The 23,277-nt window shown below is 38.8% G+C and overlaps 1 protein-coding gene across 2 annotated transcripts; it reads left to right on the forward strand.

The window, feature by feature from the left end:
- Positions 1 to 718: 718 nt before the first annotated feature.
- Positions 719 to 12,424, forward strand: slc50a1 (solute carrier family 50 member 1). 2 transcript variants are annotated; one of them, XM_027153264.2, is made up of 7 exons: positions 720 to 774; positions 881 to 933; positions 2,550 to 2,627; positions 2,751 to 2,874; positions 3,102 to 3,263; positions 9,750 to 9,869; positions 11,665 to 12,424. In XM_027153264.2, exons 2-7 carry the CDS (start codon positions 917 to 919, stop codon positions 11,770 to 11,772), a joined length of 609 nt encoding a protein of 202 aa, XP_027009065.1. In that variant the 5' UTR covers positions 720 to 774; positions 881 to 916; the 3' UTR covers positions 11,773 to 12,424. The 2 variants fall into 2 exon arrangements, with proteins under 2 accessions (XP_027009059.1, XP_027009065.1); XM_027153258.2 differs by having other exon boundaries at positions 719 to 933.
- Positions 12,425 to 23,277: the final 10,853 nt, after the last annotated feature.

Raw genomic sequence — 23,277 nt, forward strand, 5'->3', positions numbered from 1 at the left:
CAAACAAACAAACAAATAAATACTTTTTTCTTTTTCTTTTTTAAAGTAAAATAAGCTATGGAAATATTTTTCCATTAATACATCATTATATAATATATATAAGATTTTTTTTTCATATATTATATGATTATACATTTTTATATATATATATATATATATATATATATATATATATATATATTATATATTATACATTTATAATAAATATAATATATTATATGTATCTATCTCTTCTACTCTTTTTCTCTCCAATCTCTTTTTTTCTCACTCTATCCCCGCTATCTTTCTCATCTCTCCTCTTCTCCCTCCTCTATCTCTTTCTCTCTCTTCTCTCTCCCTCATCCTCTCATCATATTCCTCGTTCTCTCGTGTCGCTCTGCTCTAATCTCTCCTCTATTCCCTCTTTTTGTCTCGCTTTCTTTCTTTCTCTTCTCTTTATTCTTTCCACCCCTGCCGTGCCCAGGCTTCTTCAGTCAATGTTTATCTTCCCCGCGCTTCTTTTTTCTTTTCTTTCAACGTTGCTTTTACAGTTAAATAAAAAGTCCAGCAACTTTAACACAGACAACATTATTATCACGTGATTTTTTACATTTCTAGTCAAAGAGGACAAAACTAAAGTGGGCTCCAGATAAGTACACGTCAGTCTGTAGAACTGTGTCCCTATTGGCTGTGTTTCTGGGTTTCTTCCTAGTTCAGTAACCAATCAGAATAGAGAGATATTCAGCGTCCGGGATACAAACACGGAAATAAACAGTGTAGACGTCAACATCGCAGGTTCTTACCAGCGTTTGTTACACTGAAATTGGAGCTTTTTTAATTAAAATCCTACCCAAATTAATCACCGCTTTTTTTTCTTTATCGTTCTATGGATTTTCTGCAGCTGTTATCATGGGCGTGCATCGTGTTTACCATCGGCATGTTCTCAACTGGACTGTAAGCTCAAGTTATTCTCCATTAGACATTAAACATCACTACCCACCCTGATCATATCAGGAACAACAAAGAGCATATTATTACACATTATGCGTCATTTATCTTAATAGAGCTTGGCATTTATAACACTTAAATGCATCCATAGTTACTAAATAAACAACAAAGTTTTTTTTCCCCCCTTACTGACTTATTACACTTACTGAATCACTATAATTGCACCACATAAAAAAGATAGAGAATAGCAATTAAATAAAGAAACCATAATCTCTGTGGAACTTTTTAAATCCCAGTGGTCTTTATATGAAAGGTAAATACACTTGAAGGATAAACTCAATACACCCACAGAAACAAAAGACTCCTAATGTTAGAATAGAATGTTAGGTCTAAAATAAAAAAAAGTGTGTGTCTGATTAAGATAAGATAAGATACTTTTATGAATTGTTTATTAATTGACGTGGACCTACTACAGGTATAGTGTTTTATACATGGTCAGTGAAAAGGGAAATGCACCTTAATGAGGGCTTTTACAAGCCACAGGTAACGTCGCATACTGTATTACTGTAGTCGCATACTTGCAATAAGAAACCATTTTGCTCCAGTTTCCTTGAGACATGAACATGGATAGAAAACCAGGTTCACTGATTTATATTGGGGTTAATATTTCCATTTTGCTTTCTAAATTTTTTGCCAGTATTAGTTTTTAAAATGCCGTTGTCATTTCAGTTACGTAAGTTTCTTAACTCTTGTCCCCGGGCTTCTCATTCTTTCACTCTGTATATCTCCTCCCTTTGTTTTTAATGTGCCACTCTTACCTTCCTTTCACCATTTTCCCTTGAGGGACTCACTGGCATTTTAAGGGCCGTTTCAATACTTTATTGGTTCGAGCAAAGTTTTAAGATTATTCTTTTGTGGACCAAAGATTTTGAGGCAACATGACTGGAACCTTCAGGAACAGATCTTGGCCAGGAGGCATTGCAAAGCAATTTCAATTTTAAAGCAGTTGCACAGGGGGGAGAAACATGTTCTAAATAGCAGCAATTTGTTTCGCTGCATTGAAATTTCTGTACGCAGCTATCTGTCCATGATGGGAGAAGGAACTTCAATTCTTTCTAGACTGTCCAATCACCAAGATAATTTCTGGTAATGTAGCAGCTTCAGCTACAGGTTTGGTGCAAGTCTAATCTCGGGTTGCTGTTTGTACAGGATTTGAGTTGTATATTTTCCATGTGTCCTGGAGTTTGTAGGTTTCCTCCCATCCCAAAAACAGTCCAATAGGTGGATTGACGATGCTAAATTGCCACAGGTGTGAACGTGTGTGTGTACACACGCAATTCCACCCCTCTGACAGCATTAAGATCCTGGTTAGAAGGAAGCATTAGTCAGGCTTTATGTGGTATAGGAAAAACCTGCTCCTGGCTATTTTTTTTCTACTTTTGTTTTGTGAACACTCGAGTCATGCAATGCAAGCTTCAGATGCCTCTTACATGTTTGCCAACCTTACATAGCAGCCACGATTCAAGTCGAGCCTTTAACCACCTGATTTAAACCGAGTCAGCAAATTTCTATTTCTATTTGACAAATCCTTCAGCATGTACTCTTCTGTGTGTATTCTGCAGGAGCGATTTGAAGAAAATGAAAGCCACACAGAGTGCAGATAGCGTCCAGTTCCTACCATTTCTAACCACATTCTTAAAGTGAGTTTGTGAGAGCCATGCAAATGTTCTCTTACTGCTTGTGTTCTCTTGTTTGAGTGTGTGTCCTGTATGTCTGTGTGTGTGTGCACATTTAAAACATTGTCTGTCTCTGTATATCTTCAGTAATCTAGGCTGGCTGTACTATGGGGTGCTGATAAAAGATTTCACGGTGATGCTTGTTAATTCTATTGGAGCCTCTCTGCAGTGTCTGTATATTATCACCTACTTCCATTATGCCAAAGAGAAGGTGGGTGAAATAAGCTCTGGAGCCACAATGAGAGATAATATTTTACAACAAATACCTGGCATGTTTGCTGTTGTTTATAATTAAAGCTTGGTGGCCAAATGAACAATTGTACAGTATGGCATTTTACAGAAGATGCACTAAATGTTTTCTAATATATATATATAGTATTTGTGCATGCAGCGATAAATTTGTGTGTGTGTTTGTGTGTGTGTGTGTGTCTGTCTCAGAGGAATGTGTATTTGCAGACTCTGGGTATGGGGTGTGTGTTGTGTGTGTCATGGGTGTATTTCAGCATGATCGTACCTCCAGGAAGCACTCAGCTTTCTCAGCTCGGCCTTGCCTGCAGCGTCGTCACCATCACCATGTACCTGTCGCCGCTCGCTGACCTGGTAATCACACACCTATACCTTGACCCTTTTCGACATATTTCAATAGTTAAGACATCAAACTATGTATGGAGGCATGTGGAGTTGTTCGCTGACTGAAAAAGTGCTTTAAAAAACCTAAGACGTATATTTAAGATACTTCAAAGTATCCTCGATGACAGCTTTGCACAATCTTGGCATTCTCTGAGCAGCAGCTGGGACGGTTCAAGAAGTTTCCATGTGCTGAACATTGTTGACTTTTTATATACTTTTAAATATTTTTCTTATATTTTGAGGATTTTTAAAAGGATTTTTCTTAGATTATTCTTAGTCTTTCCGAAATATGTTCAATCGAGACAGCACATCAACTTAACTTCTTATATAATGTTGAGTATAAGCCATAAAAAGATTAAAAAAAAAATCTAACAAATCTGTTGTTTTAACTGATAATTTACAGGGAAAAAAGGTTTTTGGCTGAATAATCACAAATCCTCACAACCATACTCCAAAATCTAGCAGAAAGCCTTCCAAGAAGAGTTGAGTACATTGTAACAGTAAACAGGGATTATTATTATTATTATTATTAAATCCTTAAACGTTTGCCTACATAGAAGCTGTCAGTCTGTCACATTTGAGTGAATTTCTCCTCCAGATTGTAGTTCATTTGATTTGAGTATACTGTGACACCCCCCCCCCCCCCCAGCCTAAATATGCATCTACATGTAATTGAGAGCATTATTAAAGACTGCTTATGTGTTATCAACATTATTGTAAGCAACAAAAGACAGTCAGCTGATAAAACCTGTGCTCCAGGTCCCATATTCATATAACATTTAAGGCTAAATGTAATCAGACAGTTGGCAGCACCCATTGACTTTCACAGTAGGAAAAAATATAGACTATGAAAGTCAGTGGGTGCTGCCAACTGTCTGATTACCAACATTTTTCAAAATATCATCTTTTGTGTTAAACAGAAGAAAGAAACTCCTACAGTTTTGGAACAAATTGAGGGTGATGAAATAACGCAATTTTCATTTTTGGGTGAACTTTATACCTTTAAGAGTCGGGTAAGCGGTAGTGAGTGAGTGAGAGTTTACCTTTAAGAGCTACATTTAGCCTTAAATGTTATATGAATATGGGACCTGGAGCTCAGGTTTTATCAGCTGTCAATTTTCAATGTACGTTTAAGAGTGAACAATAAACATTTGTTCAGTTTTATCACCAACACTCTTTCATTGCAGAATATTATGAACTGAATGAACTGGTAGTTTACAAAGCTTTCCAAATACATTTGTACTCGGGCTGTGGGTGAAATGTCACCCGAAGCTGCTGTAGCTTTAGGCGCAGGCTTCCGAAAACACTCAGAGTTTAGTTTGGGTCTGCTTTCGTTTCATATCTTCTTTTACATTACTTAGTTAATTTCAAATTTGCGCCACAAAACACCACCAAGCAACTGATTTTCCTCCTCGGTAGGTGACGTCAAGATCAGGTCACAGGCCACGGAAGCCCCAATGGTCCAAAAACGTTAGTGATTCGCAATGACAACCACAGTCTGTGTTCGCAACACAGTGCGGGGTGAATTTATGAATGAAAGTTCTGTCACAAAACGATATTGTTACGTATCCTCACGCTTTTTAAGTGGGTATACGTAAATCCTTGGCCTTTCCTAGTGGGTATACGGCGTATACCTGCGTATCACGTAGACTACACCACTGAGAACAACACATCAACTGACACAATACTAGTTAACTCTGAATCTGAACCTTTACCCAATTTTTGTCTGATAGGAGAGGAACCTGATGTGGTCTTGTATGAACCTTTTCCACCGAGGCAGGTCTAGACTTAAGAACCGCTTGCGTTAGGGGCTGTGGGCGGGGCTACTGTTAGCGCATTTGATAACGTACCTAAAGTTTACTAATGTTTAATACACTTTTACTTTACCGCGAAATGATACATTATCAGCACACATGATAGTAGGTAGCTACATGCTAAGGCTAACTTTTTTCTGTGTTAATGATAAAATAACGTTATGTACTTTCTCGATTACAACCTCCGTTTATACAAATTACATGGAGCTGCACGTACACATTGGATTCGCCTCGTTTGGATGCTAATGTAGGTTCACAAAGCCATGAGCATTAACAGTGAAGCAACATCCGCCATTGTTGTTGTGTTTGTGTTTGTTGGTGCTGCGCTGGGTAACGTGAGACGTATACAGTGACGTCAGACTCGGCTCCGTGATGGCTCTCTAGCCGGTGGAAAGGCAAACCGGTTCTTAGAAGGTTCGCCAGTGGAACCAACTTTGAACCAGCACCAGCGCTAGCTCTGAACTAGCACCCGGTTCTTTTTGGTGGAAAAGGGGCAGTAGAGTTGTAGCATTTCTGTGTATTCTGAGATGCTGTTCTCTCTCGAGAGAGAGAGACGAACAAGGAGAGAGAGAGACAAGAGATAGAGCGAAAGCGAGAGCGCGAGAGAGCGGCGAGCGCGAGCAAAGGAGAGATAGAGAGAGAGAGGAGAGGAGAGAGAGCGGAAAAGCAAAGAGAGAGCGAGAAGAGAGCAAAGCCAAGAGCGAGAGAGAGCTGAGAGCGCGCGAGAGAGAGAGAGAGAGAGAGAGAGATGGAAAGGAGAGAGAGAGAAAAGCGCGAGGAAGAGAAAGATAGCGAGAGAGAGAGAGAGAGAAGAGAAGAGGGAAAAAGAGAGAGAGAAAAAAGGGAGAGAGAGAAAAAGAGACTCTCTATCCACTTCTCTCATCTCTCTCTCTCCTCTCTCTCCTCCTCTCTCTATCTCTCTCTCTCTCTCTCTCTCTCTCTCGCCTCTCTCTCTCTCCCCCAACTGTTCCCCCCCTCTGTCTGTCAGTCTGTCTGTCTGTCTGTCTGTCAGTCTGTCTGTCTGTCTGTCTCTCTCCTCTCCCTCCCCCCCCCCACAGTAATTCTAAAGGCTTGTAATTCTAAGGGCTTGAAAAAGTCCCTTCTCATCCGAGCTGTCTCGTCAACAAAGTGCTCACATCAACAGAAGCTCTTGACCTATATCTGCATCATTTTCTCAATAAAGTGGCCTGTGAATGTATATCAGAAGTGAGTCTTTGAACAGTAAGCTTAATTTTTTTTCGCTTCAGGCTGATGAAGCCAGTCATAACAGAGATACTGCATAATGCAACACGACGGCATATTTGCATCCGGAAAGTTGTGGAAGTTGGAGAACAGAGACACAAGAACTCATAGCGAGCACTGGCATGGACAGCTAAGGTGTTACAAAAGGGCAAAGCATTGATATGAATGGTGCTTTTGCTAGAAGTCACGTCTATATTTTCCACCGTCAAGTTATTCTAATATTGCGCTATCCTGTGTTCGTCTGATATTAGGGTTAGGATTAGGCAATATCACAAAAGCAAGAGTGCGGCTTTACTGAATATCAACACCGACCACAGGTAATCACAGCCGAGCAGATATTCACCACATCAGCACCACTGCGACTTGGATATTGCTTTTATAAAGCAGTTTTATAAAGAAGTAATTAAGATTATGCAACTGATATTTCAGACACAATAGAGCCAAACAGTTCCCCGGCATCAACGAAAAAATCGATGACGTCCCACAGCTGAATAGAGCATTGCGTGTTGCCATGACAACACACCGACAGCTTGACTGACAGCCTGTAGTAAGGGTTATATATTTTGTGCTGCTGAACATCTTGGCATCATCATCACTTGTGCATCTCAGGTGCTACTGTTAGGTAAACATCAACACTCTTGCAATATCCAGTCAAATCTGTGGACCAGAAACAAACTGTTAGTATAAAAATGATTTCTATTTATGAAGTGTAACATTCTGATACAAGAATCAAGGACACACCTACTGCTGAAAAATATGCTATTTAATGTATGTTACACTGACAATATAATATCATTTAAAATGTTTCTTCGTCCAGCACGTCACCATTTCACTCTGTTTTACTTTATTGTTTCGGTTCTTGTAGCTAAAAAAATTATAGCTTTAACTTAATCATCTGGGAAACGACTAGGACACCATTTAATTGCCAGACTCCTGGTAAATCCTGGACGTTTTTAATTGTAGCTGCTGTTGCTTAACATCTTAGCAAGCTGAGGTGACGACATCACTTTTGTCCTATTGTGTGCCGAGTAACTCTAGAATTGTGTTTTTTTTTGTTTGTTTGTTTTTGCAATGTTGAAACCTAGATGAATCGAGGAGCGTTTTGGCTGAATGTTCGTTGCGGTTATATCACTCTACAGGTCGTGGTGGCAAACGTTTGCATAATTTTTTGTTCATTTACTGGATCATTTATGGATATACTGTGCTAAGGATTCAACCATTAAAAAAACCCATTGGCTCAAGGCTCTGGGTTGTTGATCAGAGATTTGGTGTTCACTGCCAAGCTGCCACTGTTGGGTCCTTGAGAAAGGCCCTTATCCCTTCCTGCTCCAGGGTCCTGACCCTGTACTCTGACTAGAGGTCTTCACGGGTCCACTTAGATCCGAAGATCCGAGACCCGAGTGGGTTCGGGTCTAAAAGTTTCACGTGTACCTCGGACACAGGTCGGGTATAATAATAGCGGCATCGGGTCTTGGGTAATTTAAAATGAATGTGTTTTTCCCGAACGGACCCGAGAAGACCCGAACTACTATATCTCGCGTGTGTGCATCGACTCGAGTCCTTTTCCAACCTCTCCTCTGTTTGCCAACACCGCCTGTGACATCGTGTTGCTGGCGGTAAGCTAGTTTTCGTTGAAACAGACCTGTCAATCAATTTTGAATCCACGCTGTAGCGGTTACTTTTCTGTCTGACTGGTGCGTGCAGGGCTGCATTGGTGTGTGCAACATTCGAGTCCAGTCGGGTTAAAAAAAATTGCCGTCGGGTCGGACACGGGTCTAATCTTTTTGGGTTTGTCTCGGGCCGGGTCTTTCTTAAAAAAAATATATATATGCACGTCTGGTTCAGGTAAAAATTGATTCGGGTCACTTCGGGTTGGGTACATTTCTTTAGACCCGAGAAGACCTCTAACTCGGCCCCCAACCTCCAAAACTGGGAAAATAAAAGCTTCTCCTTTCTTCTTCTCTTAACAGTGTTTCTACATCAGAAAGAGATCCACTTTACTAGAACCCTATAAGAAAGACAAGCACCCAGAAAAGTCGGTCTTTCTTATGGTTCATACTTGCCATACGAGTGTAATCCAAGCAGCGTTGCTCAGAAAGGGTTTATGGAGAAACAGTGTGTGTGTTCCAAATTCAAACTTTTATATCGTATTCCTTTACTTAAAAGATTGAGCTCATATTAGCTAGTTAAACATTCGCAAGCAGAAAATAGGCTGCATTTCAAAGACGCAGTGCTTAATAATTCTTATTAGCAGTCCATCGGCGAGGTGAACATGCCGTATCCATCCTTCATTTATTTCATTCTGGAATCTTTTCATTTCATGTTTTTAGCATTTTGCAAACACGTACTTGTTACTTGCAAGCATTTTGGCAGACACCAGTGTAGCCTCCTACACACAGCACCCTCCCTCACTATGCGGATGTAGAGATAGGAATCAGACCTACGAGTGTGAACCGTACCTGCTGGTCAGGATGCGCACAGTCGAGCCACTTGTTATCTTTGGAAACCGGTGTAATCTTTTCTATAATTCTAATGTAAACTGGAGAAACTTAATGTCGGTGCTTTCGTGCACCACGGTGATGGCAAATATCAAAAGAAACAAGATTATTTTACTTACAAGAAGCCCGAGGACTGCTGTGAGTGAACCGCAATCTGTCACACTCATCAAGACGAGTTAGTCTGCGAGCACTTTCTCTCAGCAATCTGACTACAGCTCATTTGAAGTTGCTGAATTAAAACCAAAGCAAAAAAATAAGAAAATGGGAAACGGGTTTATTTATGACTTGCGTGCCATATGGTGCGATCGTTTTCTAAAGGCCAGTTTTCTCTCTCAGTACTCTCTTCATACTCGTACACTCTGTTTTAGTTTTATACCATTGACGTCACCAGAGAAATAATTTTTTTTTGTCGGAATTCTTTTTTTTTTTTTTTATAGATTTTTCTCTCATGGATTTTTCTCATCATCCGTGTCAGAAGAGCAATAGTTTTTGCCGATTATATAAATGTTTCTGTTTGGCCAAGGAACAGAGCAGACAGACTGAAACATAAAAACGTGGTGTTTCTGAACAGTGTGTGTGTGTGTGTGTGTTTTGTCTTTTTTTTTTTCCTGTCTCTGTCTATTGTATGTGTTTTTGATCCACTGCTCTGTCTATGTGAAGCTATAGTTAGTTTCCTGTCTTTCTTTCCCTTCGTTTAGTTTCTTCCTGTTTTTCATGTAGGAGTATCGATGTCTGTATTTTCTGGGAAATTGTGTCTCACTATGTCACTCTTTCTGTGTGTGTGTGAGAGAGAGAGAGAGAGATACAGCAGTGCACAAAACCAGTAAACATTTTAAATCCTGGGTTTTTTGTGATTAACAGATTTCAGTCCATTATTCCATTATGTTCTTTGTCTCTTCCAGCTGGAGATCATACGCACTCGTTCTGTAGAGCGCTTGTCCTTCTCCCTCACAGTCGCCACCTTATTAACATCCACCTCCTGGGCTCTGTATGGCCTTCAGCTAGGGGATTACTACATTATGGTGAGGAAACACACCTACACAATTCATATTTAGCCATTTAGAACAATAACAAACTCTTGAAAAGTGTAAGAGTTCGAGGAGCTCAGTGTCATTTTCTCACGGAAACATCATTTCTGTGATAGCAGTTTATTTATCTCGGTTACTCACGTACATGGGCGTAAATCCCGGGGAGTTGGGGGGAGACATGTCCCCTCACATCCAAGGGTTGTCTCTCCGGATGGGGGGGGGACAACCCTCGGATACCTAAAATACCTAAATAATTTTGTAAGTAGAGGAAAAGAAAAAAAAACGCAAAAACTGCATTTAGGAAACAGTTGAGTTCCCCCTCTCTCCTCTTCCTCACAGTGGTTTGACTCACTGCCTGCTTTCCCAGTTCATCTCATCTACTCTGCACACACGAGTCAGGTGTGTCGCTGCGGCTCAGTTAACGTTCAACTCCATTAAGTAGGGGATTTTATCCATTTTAAATAAAGCATTTTCCATGAATCTGCTATATTAGCGATTAAAATCTGACTTATCTAGTTAACGTTAGCTTCTTTACAATAGCTTGTTGCATAGTGCACCGTAACTAACACGCCAAAGCCGTTTTGTTGGTTTTATACACAGAGCAGTTACTGTAAAGTGATTAATTAATAACTGATTTTGTTACAAAACATTACTTATTATATATATTTTTTTTTTCACAATAACAGTCATGTTTATATTTTATTGTATGTTGGTGACTTAACTGTAAAGAACATGAACAATGCAATAAATAGCTTTGAAGAAAAATCTGCTTTGTCATTGAACCTGAGAAAAACTTTGAAAGTAACCATAATGACACATAATGTCTCCATGCTGCAGTAATAATGATAAAATCTAATATTTATCTCCCACAAAACCCCGAATGTATTATGGTTTCATTTATTATTAATTGCTTTCGCTTGATATTTTTTTGATGATTCCTATTCGTCAAAGCCATACTTCATGTACACACGAAACACTAAAACGTGTGAGGAAAAAGAAGCTTCCATTTCAGTGAATTTTAGCGGTTAAAGATAATGACTACAAATTTCAGACGCGTTTGAACAAGCACTTGGGGCATCTCAGAGAGCAGAGATGTGTTTAATATCATCAGTTACTTTCAATTCAATTCAAGTTTATTTGTATAGCACTTTTTACAATTGACATTGTCTCTAAGCAGCTTTACAGAACATAAACATAGAACAAAGGGTTATTATAAGAATAATATAAAGATTAATAGACTACAAAATTCAAGATTAATATTAGATAGATTTAGTTCACAATGTGTATGTATTTTTCCCCAATGAGCAAGTCTGAGGTGACTCAGGCAGCAGTGGCAAGGAATGGGATGGGTAGAAGAGAGAAGCAATGGAGAGGGATTAACACATTTGCAATTGTGATATAATAGTGCATAGTATTATGGGATTTTGAAGATAGAAACGTCTATGTGGGGAAAAATACTAGTTTTTGTTAATTTGGATCTTTTCTGTAAATATATTTCCACTAGTAGGCTAGAGAAACCAGAAATAATTATGAAAAACTACAAAATTCGAAAAGCCTTAAGAGTCTAACTTCATATGAGGTGTTAAGCACCACTGTGGAGTGGGACATGACAAATTAACCGAGTGATGAACACGGGAACGACAACACGGGTGGAAATGTAATTATTTTTCACGATCTGGGTTTAAAATGAACATTAGTTTAGTGAGTTCTTATTTCAGCATTACAAATAAGTTTTAAGGAATTAAAATCAAAGTCTATAAATGTTTGAATCTCTCTCTTTCTCTCTCAGGTCCCCAACACACCAGGTATTGCAACAAGCCTCATCCGTTTCCTCCTCTTCTGGCTATTCGGCTCTACTAGTCAAGACAAGCCATCTTATAAATCCCTCTTGATCTGAGCAGATCTAATTAATTCACCAAGTGCCTTAGCTATGTTCCCTTAGCCAATCTAAACCAAATCCCCTGTCACCTCTTCCACCACACCCTGGTCCTTATACTATCGAAGGCGGTATCGTCGCTTATCGGCGCTGTCCGTAGATGCCGCCTGCCACCTAAATAAAACTTATCACTGCCTCAAACAATCCGGAGAGAAGATCCTCAGAATCTGCTCAGCGGTTACGATCGTCACCGTGATCGTCACTGTGAGTTTAAAATGAAAAGTTCAGCCACAAGCTTCTTCACACAGCCCTCAAATGCTTGGGGGTGTTTGTATGAACCGTGACCCCAATTTAAAAAAAACAAGGAAATTTCCTCAAGCCTCACAGTAGGTGGAATGATACGGAAATTTAACACGACACCTCCAGCTCGCGAGCAGATACAATGAAATGTCGTCTCATCTGCAAATTAGATTCGGACAACCTGAAGCGTAATGCTTAGCTATTGTTTTATACAAACATGTCTTTTGATCTGTCATTTATTTCTGTCGTCTAGCACGATTCACCATTTGTTGTCCATTAAGTCTGTTGATGTGGCGTATGTATGTTCTGAACATATAGAATGTAAAAGTTCACTCAGGATCAGACAGACAACTATTAAATCTCATGCTTGGCAGCTTTTTTTTTTTCTTTTTTTTTCTTTCCCTTTTCTTTTTTTTTAAGCTCCACTCGGACACACCCCTTCGTCTTAAAAAGCGTTATCGGGTGTGTTTGGTTTGGGCTGAAGTAAACACGCACACGCCCTGATCTCTGGGTGTAACTTAGTTTATATCTACCAGATGTGCCAAGAGCCTTGTGCACTTATCCCGGACTCCTTGGCTTGGTTTGTAAATCTTTTTTTTTTTACATTACTGTGGTTCATACTATAAATCAGAAAGAAAGTAGACAACATGGTGTGTGTTTTTAAAGCTAAACCTGTGTGCAACCGTTCTTGCACACAGGTTTGCAACCGTTGTTGCAAACAAATCTGTGTCCCAGTTTATCTGTTATTTTTTATAACAGATTATAGATGTTTACTTAAAGGGCACCTTTAATTCCATAGTACTCTATATTTGCATCCCTTACTGGATTCTATAAAGTTGCAGTCGCTGATGCTCGCTCCTGTTAAAATATATAAATAATTATATATAATTCTGCTCGCCATCTCTCAACCCATACTTTATGTAAGATTTTTTTTAAGGCCGCTGGCCTGGGACTGTTGACAATAAGAAACGGGATGCTTTTTCACTTTCACTAGTCAAAAAGACTTTTCACACTGTGCTTAACCCGAGGTTACGGTCATTCTAAACCCTGATTTTAACCCTGTGTAGAGGAACTTTTCGCACTTGTAATGTAGAAGCACTGCTTTTTACCTGGGGTGATGAAATACTGCTCTGAAACAGAGTTAGCATGGCTTTTGTGGTGCCAATTGTGTACAGTGCTAGATGCTTAGCAACAGTCAAAAGATCAGAAATCGAACAGTTCCTCGGTGCCTCATATCACGTGCCTCCAAAGCCATCCTGTTGTGTTAACAGCAGCACCACAAATGTGGACACAAAACACGTCAAATGTAGTAAAGATTTGTCAGACAGAAATATCAGTATTTAAGGAATTGACTGAAAAATTAGCAGAGATCCACAAATACTGGCTAAGGTTGCGGGTTGCAGAGCGGCAGACCTGCCATTTTGGAAATTTTAGACCCAATCCTTAAAGGTTGGCCAAGGGTCGAGATTTCAAGAGGTTGCACGTCGTATTTGTCTAATCGTGACTGCCGATTCTACAAATGTGCAAATAATAAAAGTTAAACTCAGGGTTTAGGAATGTACAGTGTGGAAAGATCAGATTAGGAACAGCCAGGATGAATTGTTAACCCTGGGTAAAGTATGAGCAGTGTGAAACAAGATAACCCAGGATTCTGTTTTCCTCAGGGATTCAGGGTTAACTATTTCAAGTGTGAAAAGCCCTAAAAATTCCTGAAGAGTGATATACAAGTCCAGACTCCTTTCACCTTGCATTACATTTCATTCGCATCTGAGTAAGGCATGAAACGAAGACTGAAAAACACCATAAGTGAGAGGGCGAGAGAAAACAGTCCTCTGCGTAGATGTCCGGTACATCTGCTGGAGTTCATGAGGTTCGAGTTAGAGCCCAGCAGAGGTACATATTTACTCATTCTCCTGTTCATGTACACAAAGCCAATAAAAGGAAGAGCTAATAGCTCTTGGGTCTAAGTGTTTAAGTGAAGCTTCAGCTACGTAGCAGGTTTTATCTGTGATTTATTTTGTTTAAAAAAACAAAAACGTTTATACTCTCTACTAGGGTTTGTCCAATCAGGGACTTCTACAATCTATAAAAAGAAATATTTTACCTCAGTGATCATTGTTCTGTTCTCCATATCAAATCTATTTAATGTGTGATTCAAATGTAACACCTTATGATGCATCAGGACTTTCTTATACACTACATTTTCTCTGTGTGGACTGAATGGAAATGGATGTTTGTTTTCTGTCTTTGTAAAAAAAAAAAAAAAAAAAAAAGAGTTTCTCAGAAATAAAACATTATATAATAATCTTTATGTAATAAAGACCGTCTGTGCCTGATTTTTGAAGGAAGAATTAGAGTAGAGAAGCACAGCTTAGCAAGTGAATACCAGCGGATTTTCTCTCGGAGAGGATAATCTCTCTGTGAAAAGCGCAGACAAACAAAAAAATGATCCTCTGCATTTAGGTTTAAACTGGTAATGTCACGACGGGTGTGAATGCAATAACCGTGAGCGTATCTTAAGGAAAGCTCTGCATGCACCTCTTTCCCTCTGGCCAGGCGGAGATGAAAGCGAGGAACATGGGTGTGATTGATCATCGCGGATGTCCGGAGGTCAACTTAAAACACACGATCCTGCGATTGGGAGTATTTACAGAGGAACAGGAATTAAGATTTCATTGCGTTGCGAATCTAAGATGTGAAAAACGATCGAACGAACCGATAGAATACGTGCACATCAGAGATCGTAGGCATCGTACACTAAATTTCTGCCTACAAGGTACAAACCTTTGATCGTTGTGTACAGCTTTAATGAGTTTAACAGCAGTTATAGAAGGCAGATCCAAAGTCTGCATAAAGATGCTTTGGGTTTTTTTTTAATGCTTCTTTCCATTAAGTGTCTACACTCTGTAAACTACACAAAGCACCGATACTGTATAAGGCACTCGGGTATCAGCTAATGCGTTTAAGTGCACTTAGTACATTGTGAAATAACGTGTATGATGCTTACGAGGGCAGCGTTATGAATTATGAAAAGGTCTTTACCGGGTCCGCTGCGAGACGCTTGAAGAGATTAGAGTTCCTATCCAAAACTAAAATCTAACGGGATCTAAAGCCGGTAGTGAGGATTATGTTTTTAACAGTATACTGTGACCTTACAGTGTAGAGCAAAATGTTAGACCTGTCAATCGTGTACAATGGGTATAAAAAAAGTCTACACACCCCTGACTCCTAAAATATCAGGGTTTTGATTTAAAAAATAAAAGCAAGATAAATCATGTTCGAATGTAGTCATCCCTTCAATGTGAAAGTACAAGGAATCACAAACCTTTTAAGAAATTTTAATAAATATATGAATAAATTACCAGCAAAGTGAGCATCCTCCTAAACTAATCATTCGTTAAAGCATACTATATTTTGATTTTATTACAAAAGAGGAACAGGATGTTGTTGGGGAAAAAAGTAAGTCCACGGGTGGCCACCAAGTTTAAGATCTACTTTTATAGCAAATAAGAGGAATTAAATCAAGTCAATTGTGCAAACGTAGGTTATGGCAAACAAACTAAACGTGTGTAGTCAGATAGTTTATCTACATAGTATTGTATACATTGCTGTTCAGTGCCAAGATAAAATTACAAATGTGTGTGTGTGTGTGTGTGTGTGTGTGTGTGTGTGTGTGTGTTGGGGGGGGTTCACGGAAATTACAAAAAGGTTTATTGCCGACTTTACCCCATGTCTATTTTCAGATGTAATTTTGCTGAAACCTGGCAACCCAGGTCTAAACCATAACTCAGCCCAAGGCCAATTTGATTACAGCTGTATTAATATAGAGTTGGGGTTTATTTTCTAACATTTGTGCAAGTGACCTGGTGGAACAATAATAATGATAAAGTACATAAATTATAATTAAAAAAAAACAATTATTCAGTATTTTATTATGGAATCATTTGACTTTTACATTTGTAAATATTATCAGGTGCCTGCAGCCATTTTCAGTGTTAAAATGAAAACAACAGCACAGTGGTAATTATAGGTTATACACACACTTACACACACTTACACACACGGCTCAGGCTGTTGCACAATGTAACGTTTGAAAAGAGCTATCGAGCAGCCTTGTTAGAATGGATTCTATGCCTTCTCCTATGCATCTTATTCCTGTGATGCTTGTTAAAGTGTCTTATTCTCTTGTAAAGACGCTTCCCCTAACACTTATCACGTCAATTCTGCTGTTTGGGAATCACTGATGCTGACTTCCAGCTGTAAAGACGATGCTGTTGAAACGTTTCAGAGGGAATGTGTGCATGTTATTTTTTTGTATCGACGAAACAAATTGCTTCAGGTGTTTATCTTTTTTTTAAGGTGTCTGACTTGAAAAAGAGATGCTTGGTGATGTCACTGGCTGAAAGCTTGATGTTATTACATGCTGTGAATATAAAGCTGTAATTACTTTAATTAGAGGTTAGTTATGTTGCTTTACTGCCACTATATCTCAAGCACGGTTTATCCATGTCAGGGTCACTGTGGGTCCAGTGATACACACACTTGCAATCCCACTACTGACTTTTTTGGGTGGTTGGAGGAAACCCGAGTGCACATAAGAAGCCAAAACAGATATGAGGAGGATGTGCCAAAAAACTCCTTGTAGACAGTGACCCAAGCTCAGGATCGAGCTTCGGACCCAGTGCTGCTGTGCACAAAAAATAATAAAGCGTGGCTTTTTAAAGATAGAAACTTTCCTTTTGTGTCTTATTAACGTAACTTAATGAAAAGAGCTTGAGTACACAGTTATGGTTGACTGTAATGATCAGCAATCATGGAGACAGAGTGTGTGCGTGTGTGCGAGCAGGAAAGGAGAGTGTACTGAAGAAGACTACAATGAGCAAGCAGTACTTAAAAATTAAATGGATAATGGACAGGAAGTACACAAGGGTCTTTAAATGACAATAGACTTCTGATATTTGTAACACCCAACCATGTGAGTCTGTGTGTGTGTGTGTGTCAGGCTAATCAGTGCAACAATGGGTGTCTCCTCAAAGCTCAAAAACAGGATCCCTGCGTTTCCTGCATGGTCTCTATGGGATTCACATACACACGTAAACACGCACAGGCCATTTGTGACTTTATGATTATCTATCACACACTAAGCTGTCGCAGTGATATTATGTCTCTGGCACACAGACAGACCAGATTACCTTCCAATGCTATGGCTCTTTGTCTCATGTTGGAGTGTAGGCAGACTGTAAACAAGCACATATTCAGCCATGATGGGTGGTGCTACCTGCTAACATGTACACGCAGGTCCATAGTTGGCACCGGAGTATTTTTGTGGTTTTTGAAGGATTTGTGTGTTGTCTCAGCTTCCTTCTTCATGTTAAAGCACATCTTGGAGTCGATCGTGTATCGAAGCGCGTGGTGTATCGCCGAGGTTCATTCATAATGTTTTGGTTCTGTTTTTACAGTGGACTTGTTTTAACAGTTCATTTCACAGAGTTCACCTTTTTCACAATTTTGTACATGGTTCTCTTTAGAAACATTGTTATGCAGCTCAATATCAGTATATAAATTTACCTCATTAAAAAGTATCCAAAAACACTTCATACACACATCAAATCATTCTACCGGAACTAGGGATGCAACAATACTATTGACTTTTTATACTGGGTGTAAGGAAGTGTACAAGTTTTTTGGTTTTCTGATACTGAACGTGTCTCTTGATAACCTTCAATAGCAAGAGAAAGACTAACATCACTTTTAATTTTATTTTTAATCTCAACCAACATTCAGTTATCAGATAAACTAGAACATCATGTTTAATAATGAAAAGAATAGGCTTAGATGAGAGCTAATAAATCCTTCAGAGAAGATCTCAGCCAAGCTAAATCTCGTGTTTACAAATGACAGGAAGATTTTCGCCGTAATGTCCTGAAGAGGGCGCTAATACAAGAGCCTGCTCTTCTTAGCTATAGAGCGCCCTTTATTAATGCTGCCTTCCAGCGCTATGGCTATTATCATAGCGGTAATAACGAATATGCTGTGTTCACGTGTTGTCTTATCGTAAATAACACCAAACAAGGGAGCAGTAGTTTCCCTACTCGTAATGACGACTTGATGTTTCATTGACGTGTCACTGGTGTATTTGTATCCATCTGTTTCGTTTCCTTTTGTTGGTTTAAAAATGGCATTTTGTTATGCAGCTACATGTTGACGTGTTTTCAAAAAATGGCGGTGTTTTGGAGGTGATTTGACAATTAGCAGTAATTTGGGGCTTCTTATCAGTACACATACATTTAATTTAGACAATGTTTATTGTTAAAAGCGCTATACAAATACATAAATAAATAAAAAAAAATATTGAATTGTTTCTGCTTGGTTTACATACTGTAGTAGAAATGGTGCGTTCAACGTTAGCCACTTTCTCAGTTTTATGGTTTAAGTTGTTTAATCAGGTTCCTGCTTTTCGCCGGGTTCATATTTTGTGTTATATATAAACACAGAGCACAGTGTATTCAGCTTTGATTTGATCATTAATCATAAAATACGTCCAGATTATTTTGATATCCGATTTACCGAGTTCTAGTCCGTCATTTTTATTGCTTGCCTTTTTTTTATATACTCATTTATGTGTTTAAAGAAAATGCCATTATCATCAGCTATCTATCTTACTAAGTAATATGCTTTATGGTGTAAAAAATTACAGTAAAAAGAAAAATGTGTGAATAAACCTTGCGTCATCCTTTTTGGTGTTATTTACGAGAATACAAGATATTCGTAGATATTCGTAAACAAAGATATTCGTAATCACCGATAATAAAATAACGATAACACTTGAAGGTAGCATTAATAAAAGGCGCTCAAGAGCAGGTTCTTGTAGTAGCGCCCTCTTCAGGACATTTAGGAGAAAAAACGTTTCTGTCTTTTGTCATTTCATGTCATCTGTTTATTTTCGTGGTAGCAGTAAGTGCTAGCGTTACATAAATCAGTGTCAGGTTTATGAATACAAGTACAAATAAAACCTATGAGTATTTGTACGAGTATAATATTAGTGCAGCCATAAAAAGAACACAATCCAATGGTTCATTGTTATTCATAACACAATCCTAAAAATACCTAGCTTCAGGTAACATTACGATGACTATTGTTTTGTCTGTATTTCTTGGAAAAACTATAAAACTGTACTTTCATATTATATTCTATATTTGCATGCAAAATACACAAAATTAAACCATTCCACTAATGTAACAAAGATACTGTATATGAACTCTTTAAAGGCCAACATTTTCTGGACTGCTGAGCATCACACCTGTATGTGGTTCTTCTCCAAACTGCCATATAACTTGTCTTTGTATGTTGTATGTATTCTGTTCCAGCATGACAATACCCCATGCACAAAGTAAGCTTGCATGAAGACATGATTTGCCAAGGTTGGAGTGGAAGAACTCATGTGTTCTGCAACTCATTGTTGTGCCCCTTTACCTCAGTGGAGGAATCATAGTAAATGTGTATTTCGGACTCTTCACTTCTTTAAGGAAAACAATCATCAATCATCAACAGTTGTTGTAAACTGTCTGTTTCCTCTGTAACAGGTTACACCCTGTCATCTGTCTCCTGCCTGACAAGATCGTTTAGCTCTCAAAGGGAAACAAAAATGTTGCATAAGCATTTTAGCTAAATCTTCCATAGGCTCCTACAATCACCCTGAACACTGAACACCCTTGGGATGAGCTGAAATGTTGTCTGAACCCCAGGCCTCCTCGCTTGATATCAGTAACTGATCTCACTAGCCGTGCTCCAAAATCTAGTGGAAAGCCTTTTCATAAGCGCGGAGGGTTTTATAACAGAAAAAAGCGGCTAAATCTGTTATGAGATGTTCAAAAATCACGTGTGTGTGATAATCAGTTGACCCCCAAACTTTGGCGTATATATCTAATATTCTGTTTATATACACAGGCACGTATAAAGTTCGTAAGTATCAGTCGAGTCAGTTCAGTGCATCACTTTTTCATTGCAATACTAGTCAATACTGTCTTTTGCATTTGACACAAGGTTTTTACAGGTTATAGATGCTTGCACTGAGAATATGTCTACAGCTAAACTGAGAATCAGCTGCTATTGGTTGCTATTAAAAAGCACCATTCAATTCAAATCAAATCAAGTTTATTTGTATGGCACTTTTTACAATTGACATTGTCTCAAAGCAGCTTTACAGAACATAAACAATAGGTTAAGATAAAGAATAATATAAAGATTAATATAATGCAAAATTCAAGATTAATATTAGATAGATTTAGTTCACAATGTGTATGTATTTATCCCCAATGAGCAAGTCTGAGGTGACTCAGACAGCAGTGGCAAGGAAAAACTCCCTTAGATGGTACCAGACTCGAAGAGGAACCAGTCCTCATATGGGTGACACTGGAGGGTGTGATTATAAAACAGACCATGTGAATAGGAATAGATGCGGTAGAGATTCATTTAGTTTGAATTTTAAACACATATATAAAAACAACTGGAGTTTGTGTTAGAGTGAAAAACAGAATTTGTGCATTTTTAAAGTCTTTTGGGTCCAGGCAGGGAAAGCCGATTCTCAGAGACTTACACGTAGACCGCTGGTGTGAAGAGTTTTGAGAAAGTGAATTCAATATAAATGATAAATATGTGTACTTAAAACAACAACAACAACAACAACAATAATACAAAACACATTGTGTTTTGTTTAATGATCATCTAAAATGTGACTATATATACTTTTGACTTAATGCAATGCTATGAGAATAACACTCATGTTTAAAAAGTTCTGTTTATATATATATATATATCTTTAATTCCTGGTTTAATGGGATGGGTTCATGTTCACACACCAACAGCTGGGGGGATGGTTGAATTTGTAAAAATATTTTGTTAACATATACATGACCAGTGATTGTAGGATAATGTAATGTACTCCATGTGTGCAGTACAGTAATTCTCCAGGAGCATTTCAAAGCGTGTATGTCTGTCTCTGACAGTCTGGGTTTAATTATGAATGTTTTCTATGTGTTACTTCTATTCACTTTGGCCCAATTCTCTATGGAGGGTTTGGGGTGGGGGGTGCAATTTTTTAATATATAGATGGGAACCAAATGCCCCAGTAGGTTTTGTCCTTGAGGGGACATTCGAACAGTCCCCATGATGAGCACTGCCCAAAGGCACTATTAGGTACTGATATTAAGGTGTGTGTGTGTGCGTGTGTGCGTGTGTGTGTGTGTGTGTGTGTGCGCGCATTTTTAAAGCATCCATTTTCTGCAGCACTTATCATACACAGGGTCGTTTGGAGCCCAGAGTCTATCCAAGGAGACTTGGGGCACAAGGTTGGGAACAAATCATCACAGGGCAAAATTACACATACTCTAACACACCCATTCACATACTACAGACAATATAGAGATAGATGCCAGTCAGCCTACAGCGCTTGTCTTGGGACTGGGAGAGGAAACCGGAGTACTCAAAGGAATCCCCTGGACCAGGGAGAAAATATAAAGTCATATATTGAGGGCAGAAGCAGAAATCAGGAATCGAACCCCAATCCATGACATGAATCAATCATATCCTGTATTATATGCTAATTATTTTAGGGTGTCAAGACACCCAATCCACCGAACCTAAGCTAACTTATTTGCATGATTTTATATATTGTGCTTCTGCCACATGTTTGGCTAATTGGGTACAGGTAAGTGCATAAATACGCAGATGAACAGGTGTGCCTATTAAAGTGGTTGAGTATATACTTTGGGCAGAATTTACTACTGCAAAATAAATCTCTTATAATTGTGACAACAATTATGATAACTGAAATCAAATTGATTTCTTGCTGTGATTAAAGAGAGCTAGGAATTGTAGACGTTAGCTACATCAGAGACGGCAGGAGAAAATCGTTTCCAATTTGCATGAGCCACTCATGCATCCTTTATAAGGGTAACGGTGTAGAGACGCCTCTATGCTTTTGAAGTGGTTTATGAGAAATTGCATTACAATTCATTATTCCACATCGATTACTTTAATGCTTTAAGATGAAACCTTTAGTGGTATTTTAAGATCATTTTGACTTGGGCTGTTTCGGATTTGTCTGTCTAACACACTTAAACTCTTAGTTATGGTGTTGACTTGATGAAGCTCTCATGTTTGTGTAGACGTCTTACTACTAATTTTAGCGCTGATTGGTTAAACTCCACAGGGTTTGGAATAGAACTTAGCATTGCGTTTAGATGGACACATTAGGAGGGTTGGGGCAACATTTGAAGGGGGGGTATTACTCTGTTTTTCTTAAGTTGAAGCCACCTGTGAGCTCTTCAGCTGTTGTTTTTAAATGAGAGTGAGGTAGAGAAAAGTAGGAATGAAGGAGGAGGTGGCAGAGGAGGAATGCATGTCTATCTCATTTCTCTCTCCTCTTGTTCTCTTGTTCGCACAGATTTCCGTTCTTTCCCTGCCACGTTTATTTCTGTCGCTTCCTTGTAATTTTGTTCTCATCTGCTGCCTTTAGTTCAGCTGCTTGGATGTGTCATCCATACACTAGCCTCTGTGGACCAGTTTTTCAAAATATACTGTGGGCCAGTCTCACATATATACATTCAGAATGTGCTCATGTTAAATTCATTATATTTTATTTTTACTCACACACAATAATTTACTCACATTCGTTTGGTCCAGGTGAATATGAGACCACTTGTTGTCTATGTAGAAGGTAAAGTGGTGTATACAAGAGCCTTTTGTGTGACTCTGAGTGCACTTTGGTTGACTGTGAGTGGTAAAGTGATGATTGGGTGTCTTTTTGTTGTGTATTGATTGTACACACCCACCCACCCACACACATCTACACACATTCTCACACAGCTATACACATCCACACACATCCTTACACATCCACACACATAAACACACATCTATACACATCCTCATACATCTACACATATCCATACACATCATAACACATACACACATCCTCATAGAACCTCACACATCCTCATAGATCTTCACACATTTACACTCTTTTAACGTGAGTAATCTGTCCATCCGTCGTCTCTAGCACTTATCCTACACAATGTTGGAGGGAACCTGGAGTCTATCCCATGGGACTTGAGGCACAAGGAAGGGGACAAAATGGATGGACTGCCAACCGATCACAAGGCACAATGACACACACAATCAGGCACCCATTCACATTACAGGCAATTTAGAGATGCCAGTAAGCCT

The sequence above is a fragment of the Tachysurus fulvidraco genome, chromosome 3 (genome assembly GCF_022655615.1).
Source record: "Tachysurus fulvidraco isolate hzauxx_2018 chromosome 3, HZAU_PFXX_2.0, whole genome shotgun sequence".
NCBI classification, from domain to species: domain Eukaryota; kingdom Metazoa; phylum Chordata; class Actinopteri; order Siluriformes; family Bagridae; genus Tachysurus; species Tachysurus fulvidraco.

What these genes read in the sequence shown, in the direction of transcription:
- slc50a1 (XM_027153258.2), top strand. Translation starts at nt 866, where the DNA reads ATGGATTTTCTGCAGCTGTTATCATGGGCGTGCATCGTGTTTACCATC. An exon ending in GGCATGTTCTCAACTGGACT is followed by an intron (nt 934 to 2,549) that starts GTAAGCTCAAGT and finishes TGTATTCTGCAG; the next exon opens with GAGCGATTTGAAGAAAATGA. An exon ending in TGTCGCCGCTCGCTGACCTG is followed by an intron (nt 3,264 to 9,749) that starts GTAATCACACAC and finishes TGTCTCTTCCAG; the next exon opens with CTGGAGATCATACGCACTCG.